Genomic DNA, 24,159 nt, shown 5'->3' on the forward strand with positions numbered 1-24,159 from the left:
CTAGACCAAGAAATAAATCAACGAAATAAATAAGATTCTATTTTCCAAAGAACTCGAAGTTTTCACTGATATCAAGACAATGGACTACGGACCGTGCCCTCAAAGATAAACTATTTGAATTCTACAAGCGGACAGTTTCGAACAGCTGTTCTAATAGACACAACTCGAATTGGATAGAGGATAATGATCACATCAGATCAGTCTCAGATTCAACTCATGACCAAAGCAACTAGAGGAGGCAGAAATACAAAAGGAACGTAAAATGATCCCCCCAAATTAAGAATTTTTAAATATGCCTATTAAAGTATGAATGTTAGCATTTATTTATTTATGTTTTTCTTTGTTTTTTTTTTTTTTTTGAGACAGAGTTTCTCTGTGTAACAGCCATAGCTGTCCTGGAACTAGATTTGTAGATCAGGTTGGCCTTGAACTCTGAGATCTGCCTGCCTCTGCCTCCCCAAGTGCTGAGATTGAAGGAGTGCATCACCACACCCATTAAGTGTTAGCGTTTAAGAGACTCCTCCAGAAAACATGTTCCAAGAATTTCCATCTGGGCAGTCCAAATATAGAAAGGATTTGAACTGAAGGGAATTATTTTAATTTTTTATTTCTTAATTATTTGTACATATGTGTTGAGGGGGTTGGCGGCATATGCAAGTATGAGTACAGATGGCCATCCATGGAGTCCAGAAGAGGATATCACATCCCCTGGAGCTGGAATTACAGATGGTTATGAGTTACTCGGCATGGGTTCTAGAAACTAAATAAACTTGAAAAGCTTATTGCCTTTGCCTGATTATATTTGATTTATATATTATTATATATAATATAATCATATAATATTATATATAATATTATACTTGATTTATATTTGCCTTATTATATTTGCCTTTGCTCTTTACTGCTGAGCCATCTCCACAGTCCCACAGAAAATTCTTATACTACGTCGATCAAGAAATTCTGCTCACAGGGAAATATCCTACTGAAACTCTCATGCACACATATCATAAGACAGAGAAAAACTATAGCAGCAGTGTTTGCCACCCTGTGCCAATCAGTGGATGTGTGGCTTACTAAACAGTGGTATTCTCAGTAATAATGGAATCAACTGTTACATGTATGAAAGTTACTATAACATAAACGACAGGGGATGAAAGAAACACTTCAGAAGAATAGAAAGAGTATGGTTGGCTTATATAAAGCTTACAGATTCAAATCATAGCTCTCCGTTAGGAACACATAAACAATTAATATTATATAGTATCAATAGCACACATCTATAATTTCTGGGGCCCCAATAAAAATGTCGTGGTTAGCAAATGCACATTCTTTGTTATTTGTGATGCTTTATCCAACACTGCCATTCATTAAACACGAGTCATCTTTTAATCCTCAATATACATACTATTTCCCTTGTGATAATCTTGCGAGGTACCCATTCTTTTGTGATTTTTACTTGCTATGAATGAAACGACATTCTAGCCGCAATAGTAACAGGTAGTGTGTAGAGAAGTCAATGTTAAGATCGTGGATCTCAAGTTTTTGTGAAACAAGAGAAATGGTCAACTGTCATGAAGAGATTATTAATGACAAGAACACCAAGCAGAGACAGTGTTAAGTAGGATTTGAGTCTTAAGAGTATCTAGAGTTTTGGTGAGAACAGGGAGAGAACATTCAGGGCTTAAAGAAAAAAGTGTTCAGACTTCTACAAGTCCATCCAATAGGCCAAACTGGCTAGATGAGCCTTCTAACCAGTTGGATCTCGTTCTCAACCTCCCTATAGCTGTTACCCTTTAATACAGTTCCTCACGTTGTGGTGCTCCCCCCATCAATAAAATCACTTTCGTTGCTTCTTCATAACTGCAATTTTGCTACCATTATGAACGGTTACATAAATATCTGATATGTATGATATCTAATACGTAACCCCTGTAAAAAGGGGATGCTCCCCAAGGGTCACAACCTACAGATTGAGAACCACTGAATTAGATCCTCCAAAACCTAGTCTATTACAGAGATAGTACTACAAATAACAATACCAAGATGCGTCCACATTTGTTTCGCTGCATGTGGCCCAAAAGCACTCATCAGAGACATTCTATGTTGATACTTGTGAGAGAGATTGTGTCCCTGGGCCCCATTTTAGGAATAAAGAAATTAAAGTAGCAAAAAGTTAAGACAGGCAAAGCTGATCAGTGACAGACTTAGAACGTGAACTCCTTACTGTTAATTCCTTAAGTCCTGGGGTCCATTACTATCCCACAGGAGCAGAAGCCACACTAGGGTCCTGTCCAGACCCTGAAGATGGACCAACGATTCTACAATGACAGGAGGAACCCAAGTGTACTGCTGTTGTTCAGTGTATGCTAATTACATCACAGAGAGCAGAGTAAGCGGTCTGAGTTCTCCAAGGGCAACATTGGGTTTAAATACATTTGAAACTTACCGGGAAGGTGATATGAACTCCACTGAGGTATGAGATGAAAATAAAAGCAAAACCAAAATTGTTTTTAGCATTACAGTACGAAGATACTGTATTTTCACCTTAGGTGGCAACATTTAGGCCCGAATATTCATTTCAGCATTGCAGTAGAACTACAGATTATGGACTCTGACTAGTTTTAAAATAAAAGTGTACATTTAAAATAGCACCAAATCAGGAGGCTCCCATCCCACCAATACCATTGGATAGGAAAGGTCTTAAGAGCTGTATAAAAAGAATGAATTCTAATGACTATCACGTTACCTTAGGTGCATTTTCTTCCATACATTCCACGAGGTCATCCACTATCTTCGTAAGCTTGTCTATGATGGAGTAATTGCTCAAGCCTTCGGAAATATTTGAAAACTTGTCCAGAAGGTCAGTCAAGCTGAGTGACAACTGTATTACCATATCTCGTAACCAACAGTGGCTGGGCTGGAAGACATTCAAAGAGAAGACCAAACATCCATGAATAAAGGGCAAGGGAGCCAGAGGGCTCTTCACATCTATCTGTCACCCGAGTTAGTCACCTACTGCAGGACAAAGGACTTCCTTAGAACACAGCAGGTCAACTCTTGTCTTGCTCCAGCCAGATTTAAAAAAAAACAAAAAACAAAACAAAACAAAAAACCAGAATGCATGAGATCAGAGGAAATGGTCTATGACTTTCCCTTCCACGGGAGAAAATGAAGCCAATAAGAGCTAACCCTTAACCCACACAAAGTTCATCTATGAATGGACTTAAATTCTACAGAAGATTATTTATGGCTTACTCACGGTGATCCCCACCCCCAAGAGCATTAGATACAGGTTGGTGTTTTAGGAATTACCAACAGTTACTGGGAAGGGGAGTCTTAGCTCTGAAGGAACTCCAAGGCTAACATAAATTAACCTAAAGGTCTCGATAGGTTTCAAGGCTTCTGAGCAGACAGATTACACGGGCAGGCACATGGGTTGAGGGCTAAATAGAAGCCCTTCAGCCTCGTTTGGCAGTACCAGCTGTGTTGTGTGTGGGAGGGGAGCGCAAGGTGAAAGTGTTTTCCTTGTTCAAAAGTACCATTCCACAGTTTGCTCAAAAACTATCTAAAATTTCAAGGCTGTGATAGCGGCACACGGCGCCCAGCAGGCTCAGCTCAGAGAGCCAGTTCTGTCCAGTTGTTAGATAGCAAGGAGAAGCTGTGATCAGGCCCAGCTGCACTCTGGTCTAGAATTAATGTCTTGTTATCTATGGGGCCTCTACTGCAGCGTATTCTGGGGCGTGTGGGGTTGCTCAGAAACTATGCACTAAAAGGATAGATGAATGGATGGAAAAAATGAATTAATTAGCGGCCAGAGAATTGACTCTGGTTAAGAGCACAAGTTGCTTTGGCATAAGACACGGGTTTACTTCTCAGCATTCTCGGGACAGCTCCCATACATCTCTAGCTCCAGTTCCAAGGGACCCCAATGACCTAGCCTCCGAGGGTACCTGGCAAACACACAGTGCACATATATGTAAGCAAGCCCTCACTATGAAGACTGCAAATTCTCCAAGTTCCTACTTGGATTGTCAACAAGTTGGTTTCAAAGCTGTCAGTCTTTCATGATCCACTCTGTGAGTGTGTCTCCTATTGGGTCGATAGGCAAGCTCTGGAGCAGACACACTACAAGACCATTTATACAGTAAAACGGCCATCACCAACCTGTGCAATCAGCTACAGCTATACAAATTTCCTTTTTATTCTCTGCTGCCGATATTTGTGCCTATCCTCTTGGATCTTCTGACACAGTTAAATCCCTTTGTTTTGAACCAAGGCACCCCTTTTATCCTGAGGTTGTTTCTTCAAAAAAAGTGTTCCTTCTCTCTACTTTCTTTCTGTACCCCCTCCCAAGACCCCCTGGCTACAGTGGAAGACTATGCTCATTCATTTCTTGTTTTTAACCTGGAGAAATTTGAGAAGACTTACGATGCCCTCTGTTCAGCTCTACTTATGACATTTCATCTTCTCCTTTCTAGTTAGTTAAGACTTCTTTCATTTTCCCAGACTTAAATCAAGTCCGAGTAATAGGCTTTCCCAAGGTCTATCTTTTCAAACGTAGGGACAACTTGTCTTCATAATAACAACTTCTTTGACATAAATTCACTTATCAGCCAGGTGGTAGTGGTGAACCTTTAATCTCAGCACTTGGAAGGCAGAGGCAGATGGAGCTCTGTGAGTTCAAGGCCAGCCTGGTCTACAGAGCAAGTTACAAGACAGCCAGGGCTTTTTACAGAGAGAAACCCTGTCTCAAAAAACAAAAAACAAACAAAAAATCATTCATTCATTTCTTTCCTTTTTATCCCCATTCCCCACCCTGCTACGCAGATAGGACCTTGCTGTGAAGTTCAGATGAATGACCACCTTGTGATCCTTCTGCCTTAGTTTCCCAAGCACTGATTAGAGAAAACGCGCCACCATACGCCAGGCTTGCTAGATACATCTCTGGACACCTGCTAAAAACTCACCCATTTCTAAGCCCTTGCTATATTTTATTCAACAGTCACTATTGTTTGTACCAGGGTTCTCTTGCGAAGACAGCATCTTTAACTCAACCCTACACATTCTCTAATCTGTTCACACAGCTATGCAGGGGCTTTGTAAGACTCTTGGATCTACTGGAGAGACAACCAAAGCAAACAAATCCATATTCACTGTCAGCCTCTTTCCACCTTCCTTCTGGGAAGGCATGGGGGGGGGGGGTTACTAGGGGGTGGAGAGACAGAATGTGGAGGAACAGGATGAGGGGGAGAAAGGAGGGCAATGGATGACCAGTTTTGACTGGAACATCAAGCAGTTTCTTTTCCTTCTTCTTTTTTCTGTTTAATTAAATGTAGTCAATGATTTGCAAGGAGAACAAGACAGAGTGCACTAAGCATTTCATTCGTGAGGCCAGAGGAAGTCTGTTGTTCAATTGTTCCAAGATTATGGTTATGAAATAGCTGATTAAGTGTTGTCAAATTCACAAACAGAATCCTTTCTGCTTTGCCTGAAAATGGCACTAAGGCAACTTCTTATTTTTCCGGGGCCATTTAAAACTTTAATGCTTAAAAGTAAATATTAACTCACAGCCGTTATTAGAAGACAGACTGTTCTCGCTGACTCAAAGAATGTGAAGGGTGAGGAAAGTTAACAGCAATGCAAGATGTTATAGAAATATTCACATAGCTGAAGGACACATCATTTGACTCGACTGGGTTTGCTTTTTGTCTTTTTTTTCTAATCCATACATACATCCATCAAAAGAAGAAATGAAAACTGCTTTCAATAGGAAAACTGGCCTGCGTTTTTCCTTGCCTCTATACTGCATATAATCTTACCTTCCTCCCTGTCACCTTCCGATTTCCATTCTCTAAGTATTTCATTTGAGAGGTGGTAGGAGGTTAATTAGAGTGGGTCTTTCTGAGGCTCCTGGAGCATCATGTGTTGGCTACTCCTACATATTTGTACCCGTATTAATCGAAAATGCTAATTGACTGCATGACCTTAAACCACCATCTCTGGACCAGGAGCGGATCACTACCACTACTGATTTAGCTACGACTTTTCCTAGGGATTTGAGTGGACCGTGGGCACCAGATAACATGATTTCACCACACGACTAAACGAAAGATACAACGAAAGGCAAATATAATTGTCAGTATTCTAAACACGAGTGGGAGCTGAATACTTGGCAGTGGCAATGATGAAAACACCCACGCAGACCTACAATCAGGCGAATGTTGAAAAGAAGATGCGTGGGTTCCGTAAGCTGTGTGATGGAACAGCTCTGTGGCATCAGTCAGTCAATCTGAGCCATGCGTGATGAAAATGTGGTAGAAATACCTTAGGGGTTGCTAAGTCTGAATATTTTGTCCCCTCAGAATCTGACACGTTATTCTCCATCAGTTGGAGAAGCACAATCTCTTTGTGCCCCATATAAGATACAAGGATTTCAGCTGGGCGGTGGTGGTGCACACCTTTAATCCCAGCACTCGGGAGGCAGAGGCAGGTGGATCTCTGTGAGTTCGAGGCCAGCCTGGTCCACAAGAGCTAGTTCCAGGACAGGCTCCAAAGTTACAGAGAAACCTTGTCTTGAAAAAACATAAAAAAGAAATAAAAATAGAAGGGTTTCACAGTAAACAAAGCATACTTGGTATACTTGGTAGCTATGTACTTTCTTAGTGAGCTGAAATTTGGAATATTACTATCAATCAGATTCTGAGGGAGAAAAGCCCTAGCTAGTAAATTTGAATGGTATTCACAAGAAGCACACACCCAGCTTCTAATTCTTGGCCACAGCAATATGATTCCACGAGTGGGAAAATCTAATGTTTCCTTAAAATAGCACGCTGTAAAAGATTATGTCTTTCCATGGTTAGTAGAGTCTTCCCCAAAACTTAACTCCTTGTAGATGATCTGGGTTTGGGGATGATTCTGTGAGTCCTCCTCTGAACAATTCGTCTGGATCTTCAGTGCTTTTCCATTCAGTTTGCATGTTCTCTTTAGAATTAAAGAGATGGGCAATACTCAGTCTGACCAAGATGGTATTCAAACAAGCAATGTAAACACATGCTATTTCTTGGGACAGGACTAGAAACGGCTCCTGAGCCAGACCCAAAATAGCAAAGGGGGACACATCGCCGAGAGGTAGCAGAGCCCTAAGGTCACGAACTCAATTCTTAGGTACAGTCACCTCACTTGGAATTCTAGGCAAGAATTTAGGGCTTCCCTCCCTCCCTCTGTGAAATAAAGGGATCTGTTTCATTTGTCCTGGCAACTGCTGGAGTCGACCCCCATCTGTGGTTACTTGTAACAGCATGCACGGTGAACATTTAGTGTCTGAAGTGGAATTTATTGTAGGTATAAAATGTGCAGAGGATTTTCAATAATGAAAGGAAGGTATACTATTCTAGTGATAATTTTACATTTAAAGTAAATGATTGCATTTTGAATATTACAAGTTAAATATAATTTATTCCATTCAATTGTATCTGTTCTTTTAAACTTTTTTTTAAAATGCAGCTACACAAGAAGTGAGGATTACACGTGGCTCTTTGTTTTCTATCAGACAGTAATTTGGTTACATGTTCTAAACAGGGCCCAGTTTATCCATTTTTCTTTTCCTTTCTTTCTTTTCTTTCATTTTTAAGAAACACTTTTTTTTTTTTTTTTTTGGTTTTTCGAGACAGGGTTTCTCTGTAGCTTTGGAGCCTATCCCGAAACTAGCTCTTGTAGACCAGGCTGGCCACGAACTCACAGAGAACTGCCTGCCTCTGCCTCCCGAGTGCTGGGATTAAAGGCGTGTGCCGCCACCGCCCGGCTAAGAAACCCTTTCTTAAGGCAGGTATTGAAGGCATGGGACTATAACCCCAATACTTCAAGATGATGAAATAGGAAGATGTGGAATTTAAGGTCATTGCTGGCTCCATAGTGAGTTTGAGGTCATCCTAGGCTATAGGAGAACTTCTCAATAAAATATTTAAAGTAATACTTTCTGTCTAGATGGAAGGTTAAAGTAGGTGAAGAGATAAGCCTGCTTATCTACTTAGCTAAATTTAATTTCTAAAGTAAGTATCATATCACAGGGGTGGACTGTCTAAATCCATATGGACAGGGACATGTCTTATGATGACAGTAGACACCTGATTCAGATAAGCCCATAAGAAAAATCTCTGCCACAATAGTAGTGGTGATCAGAGCTATAATTAATAGTCTTTGAGTCCGGCTAAACTTTATTGTGTCAATTTAGGGACTGAGACAGCTGTGGAACAAGAAAGAAGCACTCTGCACAGACACAAGGAAAATCTACAGAGAATCAGACACAAGGAAGGGAAAACCTGGTAGCCTTGCAACCACTGTCCCCATGAAAGACACACATGCCCAGGCCCTTGGCAGTGAGCTGTTTTTCCTTATCCTCCAACAAAGGGACCTACCTTCCCTTCCTTTCTACTTTCCTTTCCTTTCCCTTCCTTTTCTTTCCCCCCCCCCTTCCTTTTCCTGGTTAAGTTTGAGTCCCCTATTGTTAAAAAAGGACATGGGCATCCTTATCAGTATGGTAAGATAGGCTTCTTCAATACTCAGAAATCTGGCATTTTCACTACAATTAAATTAAACGTTGTCTGGTAAGTGGTTTCTGAGTAAGTACTATATGTGGGAATGTACTATATCTAGGGAATGGAAAGAAGAAGTACTATATCTAAAGACTGGAAAAGAATACAACAAGGTGAAGAGGCCACCCCTGCTCTTTCTGTAGTTAAGACAGAATAAACAAAGGGGTCAACAACAGAGTCATAACATCTGGGCATGGTAGCACACCCGTGAATCAGCAGCCAGCCCTTGGGAGGCTGAGGCAGGAGGACTTCGAGCTTGAGACCCACCAAATTAATGATAATAATAATGACAGTGATGATGGTGACCATTATTACGTACATGCCATACATCACAACACATTGAGATGAGCACATAACCCCATATACTTCAGTTGCCTTCTAAGAATTATGATATTATACCCACAATGAAGACCTTCTTGGGAATTCCACAGAAATCAAGAGATAATGAGCTAAAAGACAATATTCCTTCAGCGCGCACATGGTGTTAGTGCTGCTGACCACTGTGTCTTCAGCATCATTTTCCTAGGGTCCCATATTAAAAAGGAAAGAGAAAGACCTTAAACTACTTTTAAAATAGCCATTAGCTATCAAATGTTCAGTTCCCAGATAGCCACAATTCCATGGTAGGATAAGTGGGCAGAAGAAAGGACATCCCTAGAAAGGGGAAGCAGCAATCAGCATAGCACAAAAGTGGAGAACAGGTAGGACTTCAGGGGGCAGTGAAACCTCAGGCTGGGGTAAGAGAGTTGGTGCGGAGGAAACATGGGTAATACCAGAGCAAGGCAAGATTGTGGAGATTATGGATTGTAAACAGCAAGCTTAGGGGTTTGGCTCTCAGCTCAGCCTTCTGCAAATGAGAACGAGATAGTTCTTGAGCAGAAATGATTCCATACAAACAGACTAGGAGACTCAAATGCACAACTAAAAACTCTTACAACGAAGACCTCATGGGATGTGAACAAATTTGAAGACTAAATAGGAGCATTGCGGAGGTTCAGATACTGCATCACCTGGGACCTTAAGGATCACAGGTGATTGATTACGTGTCAGGGAATGCTTCTACTTCCTTTCATTGTATCCTTCCATCAAAGATTTACTAAATGCCCCCCCCAGAAGCCACTGCAGGTGAAGATCAGCACAACAAATGAAAACAACGTGTATGTATAGACTTCCTTCATTTTTGCAATGTCTGTGGGCTAGGGGAAGACTACCAATCAAATAGCCCTGGAACCCATCAGGAAACTTTATTTTGAGCCCTTGTTGGAATAATGCCTTTTCCTGTTTCAGAAGATGAAAGGGAAGCCAGTCAGTACATACGAAGGAGGGATAGAGCCACAGTTGTATGATCATTTTTAAGTCACCCTGTTAAACCAGGAACCGAAGGAGACAATAAGAAGGAGGAAAGAGACGGTCAAAGAGCCTCAGAGCGAACCTGCATGTACCCGAGGAAAGTTATGGAGGAAGACATAGATGAAAGCTACAGATAAAGACAGCTAGGCAGTGTACTGTCCCCATAATGATAGAGGTCCTCAATCAATCATTTCCCTCTTAGCTGCTCCTTTAGGAACTGGGCCTGTGACTCAGTGTGCCCGGCATAACCGCAATCCTGGGTCTGCTCTCAAGCACCAAAACAAGCAAACCAAAACTGAAAAAGATGTAACCATGTAACCGTAGAGATTAGCTCGGGCAATAAAGGTCAATCGTTATGAACTTTGATAAGGAACAGAGTGTTCACGTGGGCTTAAGGTGTCTCCAAGGCTGTTAATGGGTAAATGCACAGGAATCAGTTGAACATCTTCACTAGGTGAGAGAAACAAGTTGCCTTGTGGGAGATGACATTCGTACACTCCAGCCTCGGGAGGGACAATCTGAGCAAGTGCCAGCAAGAGACACCCTGGCTTAGACTGCATCAATTCGGCAGAATCAGTAGGAACTATGGGTCACACTTGAAAGGGGACACTTTACCATAAACACAAAGAAAGACTGAGCAGGGACTTCTGAAGGGAACTTCATGCTACGATCTGCTGATTTCTCTTGTAGCTAGAACAAACTACCACAGAGCTGGTAGACAAGATGGAGTTTCTTCAACAGTTCTGGAGGCCAGACATTCAGGACAAATCTTACTGAGGTAAAGGTAAGTCACTCACAGGTACTCAGGGAGGACTTTGCCCTGCCCTTTCCAGTTCCTACAGGCCACCAGCCAGCCAGTGTTCCCGGAGCCACCGCTTTCATCTTTAAAGCCAGCACTAGAACATTTGCAAATTTCCCTCTCAATCTCAGACACAGCAGATCCCTTGATAAGGATGCAAGGGCCTTGGCTGGGCCCACTTGATAATAAAATCTTAACCTAACTATTTCTTCCAGGCTAATCTTCTCATCTCGCAATCTGAACTGAATTACTTCTTCAAAGTCCCCATAGCCAGATAAATTAACGGGACTACAGTATCTGTGGGGAAATCACTCTTCTTGATATTAAAATCATGCTATGCGAGAGGGAGCAGCTCAGCAGTTAGGAGTTGTTCTTCTATCCCATGCCTCAAGTTCAATTCTCAGCACCCATGTCCAGCAATACCTCTAGTCTCCACGGGAACCTGCACTCGTGAGCATGCATGTGTGTTTGTGTGTGTGCATGTGTGAGCATGCACACACACAATTTAAAACACTAAAAATAAATCTTGAAAAATTAAATCATAAATCATGATCAAGGGATGGACCTTTACTAGAGTCAGAGAAATGAAAACACAGAAGGATAAAACTGAAAACTGCCAATGCATTAACATATAATGGCTAAATTTACTAGAGTTGAAAGTATCTTGCTGATAGGTAAGAAATTATTCTCTCCTTAAGAAAGACATACTAAAGTATTTAGAAACAAATGGCCGTGAAGGACACAACGCATTTGGAAAAAATAATACATATTTATATAGAAAACAATAGCTTTTCTAAAGCAAATGGATACTCGGGGAAAAAAAAAAACAGTTGAACCTGAACTAGGACATACGTTGTTCTTTGAATATTCTTGCAATTATTCTGTACAGCTAAGGGCACTTCCAAATAAAAAGTAAAAAAAAAAAAAAAAACTCTGTGACTGTCTAAATATAATTTACTCTAATTTAAAAATGATGAGGAATTTACCCCAGCAGCTCCTGGTGTATGGGCTGAGACACACCAGAACAAACACAGCTGTGTAGCGACCTTCAGCAACCCCAAGACCATTCTTTCTATGGTAACCGCTGGGTGAATGAAGGACCCAGCAACGTTCATTCAGGTATTTCAGGGAATTTTTTTAAAATAACATTTTTTTAAAAAATTTATTTTACATACCAACCCGTTTCCCCTCTCCCCTTTCCTTTTTTTCCCTCCGGTTTCCCATCTACCCCTCTCCTCATCTCCTCCATCTCCATGGAGAAAGGGACAGGCCTCCCATGGGCTTGCACAAAGCAAGACACATCAAGTTGAGGCAGGACCGAGTCTCCCCTTGAGTTCAGGAAGGCCCAGGTAATCCAGCATGAGGAACAGGTTACCAAGAGCCAGCTAAGCACCAGGGAGAGGTTCTGCTGTCACTGTTAGAAGCCTTCCTAAGAGACCAGGCTACGCAATTGCAGAGAACCTAAGTCGTTCCCACGCAGGCTCGCTGACTGTTGGTCCCGCGTCCACGAGCTCCCTTCAGCTGTCTCTGTGGGTTCCTTTATCATTCTGGTATTTCTAAGCCTAAGAAGTTGAAGGAAACACCCAACCCATCTGGCGGTATTCCGGCTGTGAGGATTTGAATTGGTGATGCTCAGTTGATTCAAATACTAACTGGATGACCACAACCATCTGGCCGGGTGATGGTGGCGCGCGCCTTTAATCCCAGCACTTGGGAGGCAGAGGCAGGCGGATCTCTGTGAGTTCGAGACCAGCCTGGTCTACAAAGAGCTAGTTCCAGGGCAGGCTCCAAAGCTACAGGGAAACCCTGTCTCGAAAAACAAAACAAAACAAAACAAAACAAAAAAAAAAAAAAAGAGAGAGAATCTGTGCCAGGCCCTTGAGTGAGGAAAGTAGACTTTCCTTTGTAGTACTTAGCTGGTTTTTACAATGAAAGTGAAAAATAAACTGTAAACTGCCCAGTGCCCGAGGTTGACTTTTATTGCTTTAGGCCCCAGGGACCTTTCTGGCGTTAAGATCCACTCCACCCTCCTTTGTTTAAAGACAAAAGATTAGGCAGCTGGGGTTCTGACCACCAACAAATCACCGCTGCCGGCCACTCAACAGGGAAAGGCCTCTATCTTGGCAGAGATGAACACTTTAAAATGAAGGTAAAGGGTAAGACCCCAGTTTCTGGGCTGAGCCCTCCACACAAGCTTGATTTTCCTGCCAACTGCGGTGGCCAAGAACAATGTTTCTCAGTAGTTCCCCAATAGCATGCCAAGACCAAATAATAGCAGGCTTCTCTCGATCGCAGAAACACGCACCAAATATGTGGCAATCAGTCGGTTTTATTTTTACAAGCCTGGTCCTGGCTATCGCCAGCCCATACTGCAATGCATGATTTAGCACCATCTGTGATTGGACCAGCACAAAATCCGTCTATTCAGTTATTTCCCTGGCTTAAGGCTTGCTTTTGCAAAGAACAGCAGGGTTGCTTGGAGCTCAAGGGAGGGAGGGGGGGGGAACAAGAGCGGGAAGGCATCTTTATTACCTAGAAACTTGCAACATTTGGCTCACCACTGTAATAATCCACATCGCCATTTTCAGTAACCCAGGGTTAAGAGTCAGATGGGTGGAATGGGGAGAGGTTAGGGTGTGCTTCTTAGGTCTGTCACGTTCAAGTTGCAGAACCCTGGTCAAAATAAGTCTGGGCTGTTAACCTCCTTGAGTCTTTTGTAAAACTGGACGATAACATCTAACTAATATAAAGACTTTCTCTCACCTTTGTTGGGGGAAGCGGGGAGTGACATCCATCCTTTCACAGACAGAAAAGAAATGTCACACAAAGGCGATGTACTTCCTCTTCTCTCCGTTTTTTATTAAGACGTTTTCATTATTTACTCTTCATGGTGCTGCGAGTGGAATCTGGGACCTTACATATGCTAGGCAAGTACTTGAATCCCAAGGCCAGAGTTTTTAACCTTGTAAGCACAGGTCCGGTTGTGATCTTCACCAAGCCCTTGATGACAACGTGATCAGATGTCTGCACTGACCGATTTTCAAGCTGCTATGACTTTCTGTCTATTTGCAGAGAACGCAGCCACCTGAATTGAGCCAGTGGCTAGGCTCACAGACAGCTGGCCCAGCATGAAGACCCGTGTTCCATAGAGTTCTAAAGAACTTTCAGCTGTTCATGCTAATACACTCACCCAGTAAAAAGAAGTATGGCCACGGACAAGTCTCGTGGGCAGTATTTGAAAGGCGTTTTAAAGAACATAGCAATATACTTATGTTGGTCATCATGATGGCTGACATATCCACAAAACCCAGAAACAACACATGCATAATCATCACATGGTGAGTCTCTGGGGCAGGGAACTATGAGAACCGCAAAGGTGAGACCGGCCCAGGTGGCTTTAAATTTGCTTCAGGATGGCAGTTGCGACAGAGACTCAACAGGGATGCATGCACAGCATGTGTGCTGAAAACAGGCGGCTGCAGGGCAAGTTGGAACACACAGGATACCAGCCTTCACGCAGGATTGCTGTGCATCTCGTTGGTCTATATAGCTCTAGTGGGGCTTGCCAACAGCAGAACAACCAAGAACTTACATCAAGGCAGAAAATTCTAGCTCAGAATAACTTTTTTTTATCACTGAGAGACAATTAGGGGAGTCATGGAGACGGGGAAGCTTGTATGAGGCCATGGGGGGAAGATCTGAAGCAGAGACTGTGCAATGCCAGGGGTTGATAAGCTCCAGGGAGAGGCGATACATGATACGTTTATTTCATATTCACAAATTCTGATGCTACGCAATAGTGTTTTAGGGACAGAGGAGAACTTTTAATTATAACCACATACTTTTATTAGCATGGCTAATAAGTTCAGATATAAAATATTCCATGCTCTTAACAAAATAGGAATGAGTATGTATATATATACATATACATATATATATATATGACATCGTCAAAGAATTAAAATGAATTAACATATACTTTACATTCATTGAGTGTAGCATTAACTTTACATTCAAGCCCCTTTGAGAGATGTCCAGGGGAAAAGGAGACATCAGTTGCTCAATCTAATGAAGACCGTCTGTTTCCTTTTAGTTTACAGGCCTAAAACACAAGCTGAAATGTTAATCAATTGCTTGAGTGGAAATTTTTTTTTTTAAAAAAAAATTGTATAAGGCAAAAATCTACAGATATCGTCTTCAAATCAAATCAAAGAGCAGAGGATTTCTTTAGTGTGAATGACCCATTTCCCCCATTAGCTACTAAAATACAACTCAGAAATGTACAGATTACATACCAAGACATCCATTCCGGTGACATAGTTGAGGGTTATCATATAGTCATTTGGAAGATTTGCCACCTACAGAGACCAATAGATAAGTGAGTAAGTACAAAAGAATTCCTTGAGAAAATGTATACATTCCACCCACCCACCTCCGCCCCTTTGTCATCCAAAACCCAGTGATAAGACAAGACTTCTGAATTCTCAATCTGATCGCGGCTGGCTAAGTATACACCATACCTGGTACCGGAAACCTAGCCAGTTACCCACGGCTGGCGAAGGCACGGCCCTCAGAGGAGAACCTACAACCACTGTTTTGTTAAGGCCTCTGAGTTTTGGAAAACGTATCACGCATCTTCATTTCCAAAAGTAGCACTGGAATTCCCCCTTAGGACAATTTTCCAATTTAGTTCTACGTAAGGTCGTTATGCCTTTCTCGTCAGTAATTCTCAAAGCGCCAGGGCGGGCCAAAGAAGGAAATTGCTAGACATGCAAGTTCTCAAGCCTCATCAGAAGTGCTGCATCATTTTATATAACAAGTCCCATGGGGGATGCTGACAAACTCTCCAGAGGGAGCGCTATAGTTCCATGTTGATCCTAGGAAAAGCCAGGATGGACACTTTAGATTTTTACTTAGAAAGGTCTGGTTTTGTGATAGGACTCATTTCGGGTACTTTGGGTTGGACACTTGACGTGCTTCACCAACCTGCCTAACGTCTAAACGTCTGGAACAGCATCTAACCCTCTTAAAGCGATAAGCCTGGTATCAGCCAACCAGCAATGGACTGAGCGCTCGCCCTAGGGAATGCGGAATGAAGCTATTTTCCTCATTTATAAAACAGAGATCCAGTTATAGCTAAGTGAATACGCCAAACAGACTGTAAAATAGCAACCCATGTCCTTTCCTGAGAACTAGCAAGGGAAATGGTTTCAAAGGCATCTGACGTCTTTCTCCTGTGGCTGCTGTCTTCACTGTTCATATAGAAAGCCGGGATCATATGTGTATTTACAGGGGCAGGTTGTCTCTGGCAAGTTTTCAATGACATAAAACATATGCCGCTTCTTCAAATACGCGTGATGAGAGCAAAACTGACGTAGTAATTAGCACCACAGTAGGTTTTATTCCGCCACCCACCCATTTCATCCTCGCTGGACAAATTTAACTGTGCTTTGTGTGACATCTGCAATGATTAACAGCAAAGGAGTCTCATCCTTTTCAAATACTTCCGCTATCCTAGGCACTGCACTCTTAAGCATGCAAGGGCAATATTGTCTCCCTATCATGGTATCTCTATTTAACAAGTGAAGAAATGGAGACCCAGAGACCAAATCGCTTGGCCAAAGTCACCTGCCTCTCGGGTATTACTTGTGGACTAGAATCCAGGTTTCCCTAATAATGGAAGGTGAATTGCTGCACAGCTCAGCAGCACAGGTTCATCCAATTTGGCCCCTTGTGCATTAGAACAGACTGGACCCAACAGTCTACATGTAAAATACCACTACTTGCCTAGCATGTGACACATGCCTGTAATCCTAGTATTTGTGAGGCTAATGGCCAGGTGGCAAATAAAATTCTCCTTGTGACTCTCCACCATTATCTGTATCACGTGATATTCTCACTGTCAGCTGGAAACAAATCTGGGCTCCTGTAGAAGGTGGTGGTGTTTTATTTATTTTTAGGAGTTAACTCTTACATTCTATACTTTAACTTTCTTCTTCTTAATTTGTTTTCTGACCATGCTTCTATTACTTCTTTTGCTTTGTACATCATTACCCCCTACTTTGAAAAGCAAAACAACCTAGTCATTTTACACAAGTGTACCAACAGAGGCACAGTGTTTACCTTAACAGGCACGAGAGTGAGAAATTGTTTGTGTTCATGATGGACTAACCATGAAGATTAAAGCCATTCCATACACCAAGAAGCGGTAAGTATTCTCAACACGAGTTGCTGAAGAGTTTATATTACTTTCTAAAGTGGAAATTTAGAAATAGTATTTAAAAACCTCAGGGGCAAGGGTATAGCAAAAGGACAGAGATAAGGGAGATGCTGGCCAATTCTCATTTTATGAGAAATTAACACATAAAAATTAAAGATGCCAACAAAAGCTCGCAGTAAGTTCTATAACCAGGACACCAGCATCTCCACAGTGTCAGGGGGAGGATGCAGCTCCCACTGAGCTACCTCACGGATATTTGACTTGTAGCAGGACCAAAAGTAAGAAGAGAGTGTATTTGAGTGTGGTTTTACAATTCATAGTAGGTTTCCATACAGTCACCATGAGACATGCCTTATCAAGCCGATTTCACAAATGAGTATGAGGAGTTAAGTATGGGGGTACGGAAGTTAAGCATGGGGTTAAGTGGCACCTCCGAGGTCAGAGGCAACAGGGGGACCTGCAGCAAGGGAGAAACGCTGACGGGCTATGCTGGTGTCTGCAAACCAAGCCACGGTGTTGGCTCTTGATAGAGCCTGGCTTCCCCTATTACCTTTGGAAGAGAATTTGAAAAACTGAGCTGTAGATACTTATAATGTATTGCATCACTTCATAAATCATCACAGTACTTCTCCACATCTGCAGTATGTTGAATAGGACAGAAAACACGAATCACCTAGAGATATAAATTCTACATCTCTGATATGTTTATTGATCACTGGGGAAAGTTTCATAGAGACGAGAGAGTTTTGGACCTGACAGACAGATGCTTGCTTAAAGGAGCGGAACTTGAAGTTGGGGCCAACGGCACAGGTTCTGTGAAGACAGCCGTTTACGTTGGATCCTGGCCCGCCACCTGCTAACTCAGGTCTGGGAAATGACTCGAACGGCTTTAGCTTTCATTTTCATATGCACACGTGGAAATTAAACTAGACCGTGGCTAAAGGATTTATGAGGATTAAATAACTCATACTAAGAGCTAGCTGGGCATGTGATGGATGCCTTGATTCTCAGCCCTCTGGAAGCTGAAACAGAGGGCAAGTCATGAGTTCGAGACACTTGAGATACATAACAAGTATAAAGTCCTTTAGGGTACACGGCAACCCTGTCTCTAAAATCCACAGGGGAAGAAAGAAAGTTCAGGAAAGAAAGGATGGAGGGAGGGAGAGAGGGAGGGCTTGGACATGGTGTATAAAAGAATGAGAAAAGTGGGGGCCTGCTGAATACAAAGGCATCATATGTAAGGGAAGGAATGGAGAGCTTGAGGTACGTTTGAGAGACGAGATAGAAAAGAGACATTGAATTAGGACACATTGGAGGGACATCTGAATGCTGGGCACACAGATTCCTGTGGGAGGCAGCACCACTCAAGGGGAACAGTGGCCTTGGGCACATCTCACTATCTCCATTATCTCTGCGGACTTTCTACCCTGTGAAAGAGGATTAAATGGCTAATTACTAAGATTAAGTCTGGTTTAACTTTCTGGCAAGCAAGGAAGGAAAAAGGCAGTAAATTCAGGATCAACGGCCTAGAAGAACGGATGGGAGGATGGAGGGATCAGAGACGAGCAGTGCCACAAGTGCCCCACATTTACACAGAGAATGGAACTCTCTAGAAAAGCGTGAACTAAAGCTGGGTGTTGGCGTGCACAGCTGTAATCCTAGCACTCTGGAGGTGAGGGCAGGAGGATCGAGAGGTCAAAGTCAACGTTAGATATAGATTACATGGAGGGAAGGGGAATTCAAGCCAGTCTGGGCTACATGAAATGTCCCAGAAGGGCAAAAGATAGAAAGATAAAAGGAGAAAAAGAGAAAGGTGGAAAGGAGAGAGGGAGGAAAAGAAAAGCAGGGGCCTCGTCTGGGTTCTCCAGAGGGACACGATGATGGTGGTAAGGACCACACGAAGCAATAACTTTACTCCAAGGACCCGTCTGCAGTCTTCCTTGGATATCTGAGGATTAACCATACTCAGCGACGCTGGAAAAAACCAGCAAAGGAGAACAGTTTTCAGAAAGGCTCAAAACTTTGCCAAGAAAACATCTTGGCAAAGCAAGCTGGCACTGGCTGCTCACCAGCCCCTGCAGGTATTTGGGCTCAAGAGAAGAGAACACAAAGTCAGGACACTTAACTCCATCTCCGGGTCACTGCTCTAAAATGTCTGTCTCTCATGACTCAAATGTCATTCGGATACCGAAAAGTCATGTGATCAACGGGAGCTTGGACATCTGTGACGAGACCCTCAGGGTCTCAGGGTCTCAAGTCCACAGTGGTGACTCATGGTTTCCTTGGCACCATCTGTGAAATGTTTTCCTTTTCTAACCTTTATGGGAAAGAAGGTCGTGATCTTTGGCCTCTTTAGGAGCAGTCATTTAAAAATCATGGCAGAGCAGAGAAGGCTCACGGCATCCATGTCAGTTGGGTCTTGGCCAGCTTTCTCTAACGTGGCTTTTAGTTTCCAGTATACTCCAGGAAAATACTTAGTGTCTTTGGACAATTTTTTTCCCCATGAGTAACGCCTAAAAATCTAATTAACTAGATTAACTACCATTGATTGTTTAAGGATGTGGGTGATTTCTTTTTTCCTTGTGTAACAATCTTGGCTGTCCTGGAACTAGCTCTTGTAGACCAGGCTGGCTTCGAAGTCACAGGGATTCACCTGCCTCTGCCTCCTTTGTGCTGGGATTAAAGGACGTCTGCCACCACCGCCGGTCTGAGTATCTGGGCGATTTCCATTGCCATTTTAAAAACTGAAACAATGACTTCAGAAAACTTCCTATGCCATCTCTCATTAGTTCAAAACACTTAAATGAAAGCTGATAACCTTTGTTTCTTTGCAAATAGAAAACTTTAATTTTTTTTCTGTGCATATGGTACTAAGAATCAAATCCAAGGCCTTATCCATGTTGGTCAATAACTCGACTCACTGAGCTACAACCCAGCCTAAGCTCATTTTTTAAAATCTACCTCACAATGCAATGGTTTGAATATAGTTTGCACCTGCAAAATTAATGATGGAATTATTTTTGTTTTACCATTTTTACATTGATTTAGACTATTCTCATGCCCCCGCCTCCACACATGCATCTGTGGATGTCAGAAGACAACTCATGGGAGCCAGTTCTCTCTGCTTTTTCATGACAGTCCCTGGGATTCAACTTGGGACCCTCAGGCAAACATCTTTGCTCACTAAACTAACTCAGCAGTTCTTCGTGCTGAAATTTAATTTTGAAAGGTGGTGGGAATGTGTGAGGCTTTGAAGAGGGAGCTAGGATTCTGTCCTTAGGAATGTGGTTTGTTCTCTTAATATAATGTACAGATTAATGGGCTACCGCAAGAGTTTGCCTGCCCTAAAAGCCAGTTTGACTGGGTCTTATCTTTGCCTTCTGTCTCACTTTATGGTGCACTTCCCTGTCTTAGGACTTCGCTACACAGACCACCAGATACCATCTTTGACTTAACCAGAACTGTGAGCCAAATTAAAAGTCTCCATAGCTTACCAAGCCTGAGATACTATGTTCTTAGCAACAGAAACAGAATAAGATACATAAACCTTATGATGATTTCAGTTGTTATAGTAACTTAGCTTCTAAACGTGATTGATAGGTTCCATGAGAAAAGGTGGTACAGAAAACAGAATTCATTGTCTTACCCTGGCAATTCACAGAGGACAGCTAAAACATTTACCTCAGGCTATTGGAAAAGATTTATCAATTATGAATATCAATCTACCACACAAAAAAACTTTTGAGAAAAACAAATCACAATTTAGAGGGTATTTAAAGATTAAACAGAACAGTTAAAAAAGAATTAAACGTTTACATTTATCTAAGTTCCCCCAAATGAAGGGGAAAGTACCACAAATGAAGAGTCGGGAGAACAGATGGGAAAGATCTACTTGAACTATTTCAATATTTGGATGCCTTCCTACACGAGCAGTGACATTCAACACAGCATCCTAACAATCCATAGAATTCTTCAAGTCCATCCTTTCCCCCCAGATACTCGACTCTTTCCTTAGGTAGGTGTGTGCTTGCCATTTAAAACAGGCCTTGCAACATTTTTCAGAAACAGAGCAAAACGTTCTGTAAATAGATGAACCTATTATGCTAAGTAAACATGCCAGAAGGATTTCAAATAAAAGCCATGGGGACCATAGAGGCAGTACAAAACGTCCAAGAAGAAATTAAAAAAAATAAAATGTAAAGCTATAAATCATGCTCTCATGGGGCAAGAGAATCTCACCCGAGCAAACATACTTTAGGCCTGTGGGCACTGGGCAATTCTCACTTACTGTAAGGACAGAGCTGGCAGAGTACAAAGGGCACACAAAAACATAGTATGGGCTCACATTCTTCCCACCACAATGAATGTGCCAGGGTTAGCCTGCAAAGACTCTTCTTCTTGCCCTTAGTCTGGGCAAGATTGATTTAGTCTAGGCAGTACAAGCTAATGATGATACCTCACCACGGCATAGAATAATTTAAAGTTTAGAAGGGTTGCCAAATTCTCTAATCATACCGATCTTCTTGGGGTCCCAGACTTCTCTGAGAAGTGAGGAAAGCTATCTACACAGCCCCCTCTGAAGTGGACGTAAAGGAAAGGAAGGCACAATTTAGAGCTTCAAAGATGAAGGATTCTCAATCATGACCATGTTTTTCATTTCAACATTCAGAAAAGGGAATCCTAGAAGGGTCCGGGAATTTGCCTATGAGCAGATGACCAGGTGTTGAATGGTATTCAAACTACCCAGCTTCCACCAGCATGTAGTACCCTACCATTCTTTAAGAGGGATTCTGCAATCTTCTGCCCCCATAATCTCAGCAGTCACTCCTATTGGAAGGAATGGGGCTGCTAGATTAGCATAGGAAACACTTAACTTTCCAAATACACACACACACACACACACACACACACACACACACACACACCAGAGACAAACCTACATAGGCACTGTGGCTAAAACAGCCCTGCAGCCTCTGGTGAATCACTGAATCATCATATACTTTCACCCTCCACCCAACTTTGTAGCCTAGGAAGCCTTCGGCCCACATCCACAAGCAGCACCTCAGCACTTCTGCACCGGGACCACACAGCTTCCCCAGAGACTGGCAGGGCTGCTCTGCTCTAGCCTACCAATTTTGGTTACAGCCCTGGCTTCCTATCAGGCTCTCAAAAGCTCTCCTGCGTCAGGCCGAGCTTTATCTGGAAGCACGGATTGCTAAACAAAAGTCACAGGGCTTGGTGGCTCTAGGAATCCCTGACAGCTCCTGCTCCTGAAGGCACAGAAGGAGTAAGGGGCCCCAGAGCTAGGCTTCCCTTCTCTGGCACCTTCGTTTCCTTTTTTGTTTATAGCTTCCTTGGATATCTCCACATTCCCTTCTACATCCCGCACACTACCACCGCCATAAATGGCTGAGCATCCGAAGACGCTTGCCCAGACACTCTTCTATCTCAATTCTCATGATCATTTGATAAGATTAAGCATGATTAACTTATTGGAAGAGGCAAGAACACTGAGGTCGAGAGAATCTATGTGATACCAACTGGTTAAAATAAAACACACAAAACCCACCTTACTTAATACATGCCACAAAATTGAGAAGTAGAGACTGAGATTTAGAAAGGTAATTCCTTATCTAATGTAAAAGAGTGAGGATGTAAACTCAGATCTGCCGAAATTGATTATTTTGTAATCAATGGACACAGATAGGTATACTATGCTGTGAACTTTTTAAAAAAATTAATTACAGTTAGTGCGTGTGTACGTGCGCAGTCACATCAGAGAGTGTGTGTGTGTGTGTATGTATGTATGTATGTATGTATGTATGTATGTGTGTAGGTCTAAAGGCAACTTATGGACATCCATTCTCTCCTCTCATATCGGCTCCCAGGGATAGAACCTGGGTTGGCTGGCTTGCCAGAAAGTGCCTTTTACCTGCTGAGCCAACTTGCTGGCTCACATTGTGATTCAGAAAGCAGATCTATCAAACTTCTTCAATAATTCTCTGTGCTCAGGGTGGTTTTTATACAGTTTCCTTTCCCTCTCCATCAAACACAGGCTGTGAATTGCCTGTATAGGTCTTTATTCAGTAACCAGTGGCCTTTGGAGCCCTGTTATTCCTAACTTGACTTATTTTCAAATGTCTTAATATAAAATGCCCTAGAAAACATATTGATTTCATCAGAGGAACTATTAGATGTTTTTCCCAAGTCAAATGCTGGAAGGCAAAAAACCTTTCTCTTGTTTTTCTTGTTCAGTGATTTTAGCATTTGCGTTTGGAGTGAGAAATTATATTTTACTGTCAATATTAACAAACACCCGCTTTCCAAGCCTTTTTTCTTTCTCAGTTTCTTATTACTTTTGTAGTATTTTTCAATGTATCAACTTATTATTAAAAGGTAATAAATAATCCAGGGATAAAGAAGAGAGAGTCTTGGAAGGAGGTGTTTGTAATCCCTACCTGCGGTACTCGCAAATACCACTTTGACATTTACAAGAAGTCGTTCTTATTAAGTTATGTCCTGTCAACACTTTGCAAGTAATTTCTCTTAAGCATTGCATTAATTGCATGTTCAGTCAGCACGTATGGGTACTTTGTGTGTCTGCATGCACACCTGTGCACCATGTGTGTGCTTGGTGTCAAGGAGGTCAGAGATGGGCATCGGATCCCCTAGAACTAGAGTCACAGAACCCACGTCTTCTGGAAGAGTGGCCAGTACTATTGACCTCTGAGCATCAATCCAGCTTGGGACTGCCTACTTGAAATCTGCAACTCCCAAGCTCACTCTCAGCGTTCCCCAATATAGTAGCAGTTCCAGGAGGTTAATTTTCAGTGACCTACTTCAAAGCATACATTGGAGCTTTGTGCTAACTGATATTCTTAAAATCTGTATGATAAAGAATCACTTGGGGACTAGAATTGGGACTGAATTACAGCAAAGATAATGACCTCTTGACCCGTTTAAAATTACTATTAGCATTACTTTTGCAGCACTCGATGCTTCGCCTGGGGCTTCACACATGGAACGTCTCTAGTCCCGAGTGACATCTTAAGCACTTTGTCTCTAAACTTTTGACAGAAGAGGCCATCTAAAGCAAACTGTTCTAAAACCTCCTTACAGAACTTCATGAAAAATGTAGGTGCCTGGACCCTTGCCCGGGCTCACTGAATCAGCTCCTTGGAGCAGGGCCCAGTGTCTCA

At 42.3% G+C, this 24,159-nt stretch overlaps 1 protein-coding gene across 3 annotated transcripts in view; it reads right to left on the reverse strand.

Moving 5' to 3' along the window:
- Window positions 1–24,159, reverse strand: part of Kitlg (KIT ligand) — an 85,275-nt gene that overhangs the window by 20,626 nt on the left and 40,490 nt on the right. For all 3 annotated transcript variants that reach the window (XM_041667506.1, XM_041667496.1, XM_041667486.1), the window contains exons 3-4: window positions 15,036–15,098; window positions 2,747–2,917 (exon numbers count right to left, since the gene is read on the reverse strand). In XM_041667506.1, the coding sequence (XP_041523440.1) occupies window positions 2,747–2,917; window positions 15,036–15,098 (234 nt within the window). The remainder of the gene's footprint in view (window positions 1–2,746; window positions 2,918–15,035; window positions 15,099–24,159) is intronic.

The sequence above is a fragment of the Microtus oregoni genome, unplaced genomic scaffold (assembly GCF_018167655.1).
Source record: "Microtus oregoni isolate MIOR12 unplaced genomic scaffold, Mior012 000001F_ref0000356, whole genome shotgun sequence".
NCBI classification, from domain to species: domain Eukaryota; kingdom Metazoa; phylum Chordata; class Mammalia; order Rodentia; family Cricetidae; genus Microtus; species Microtus oregoni.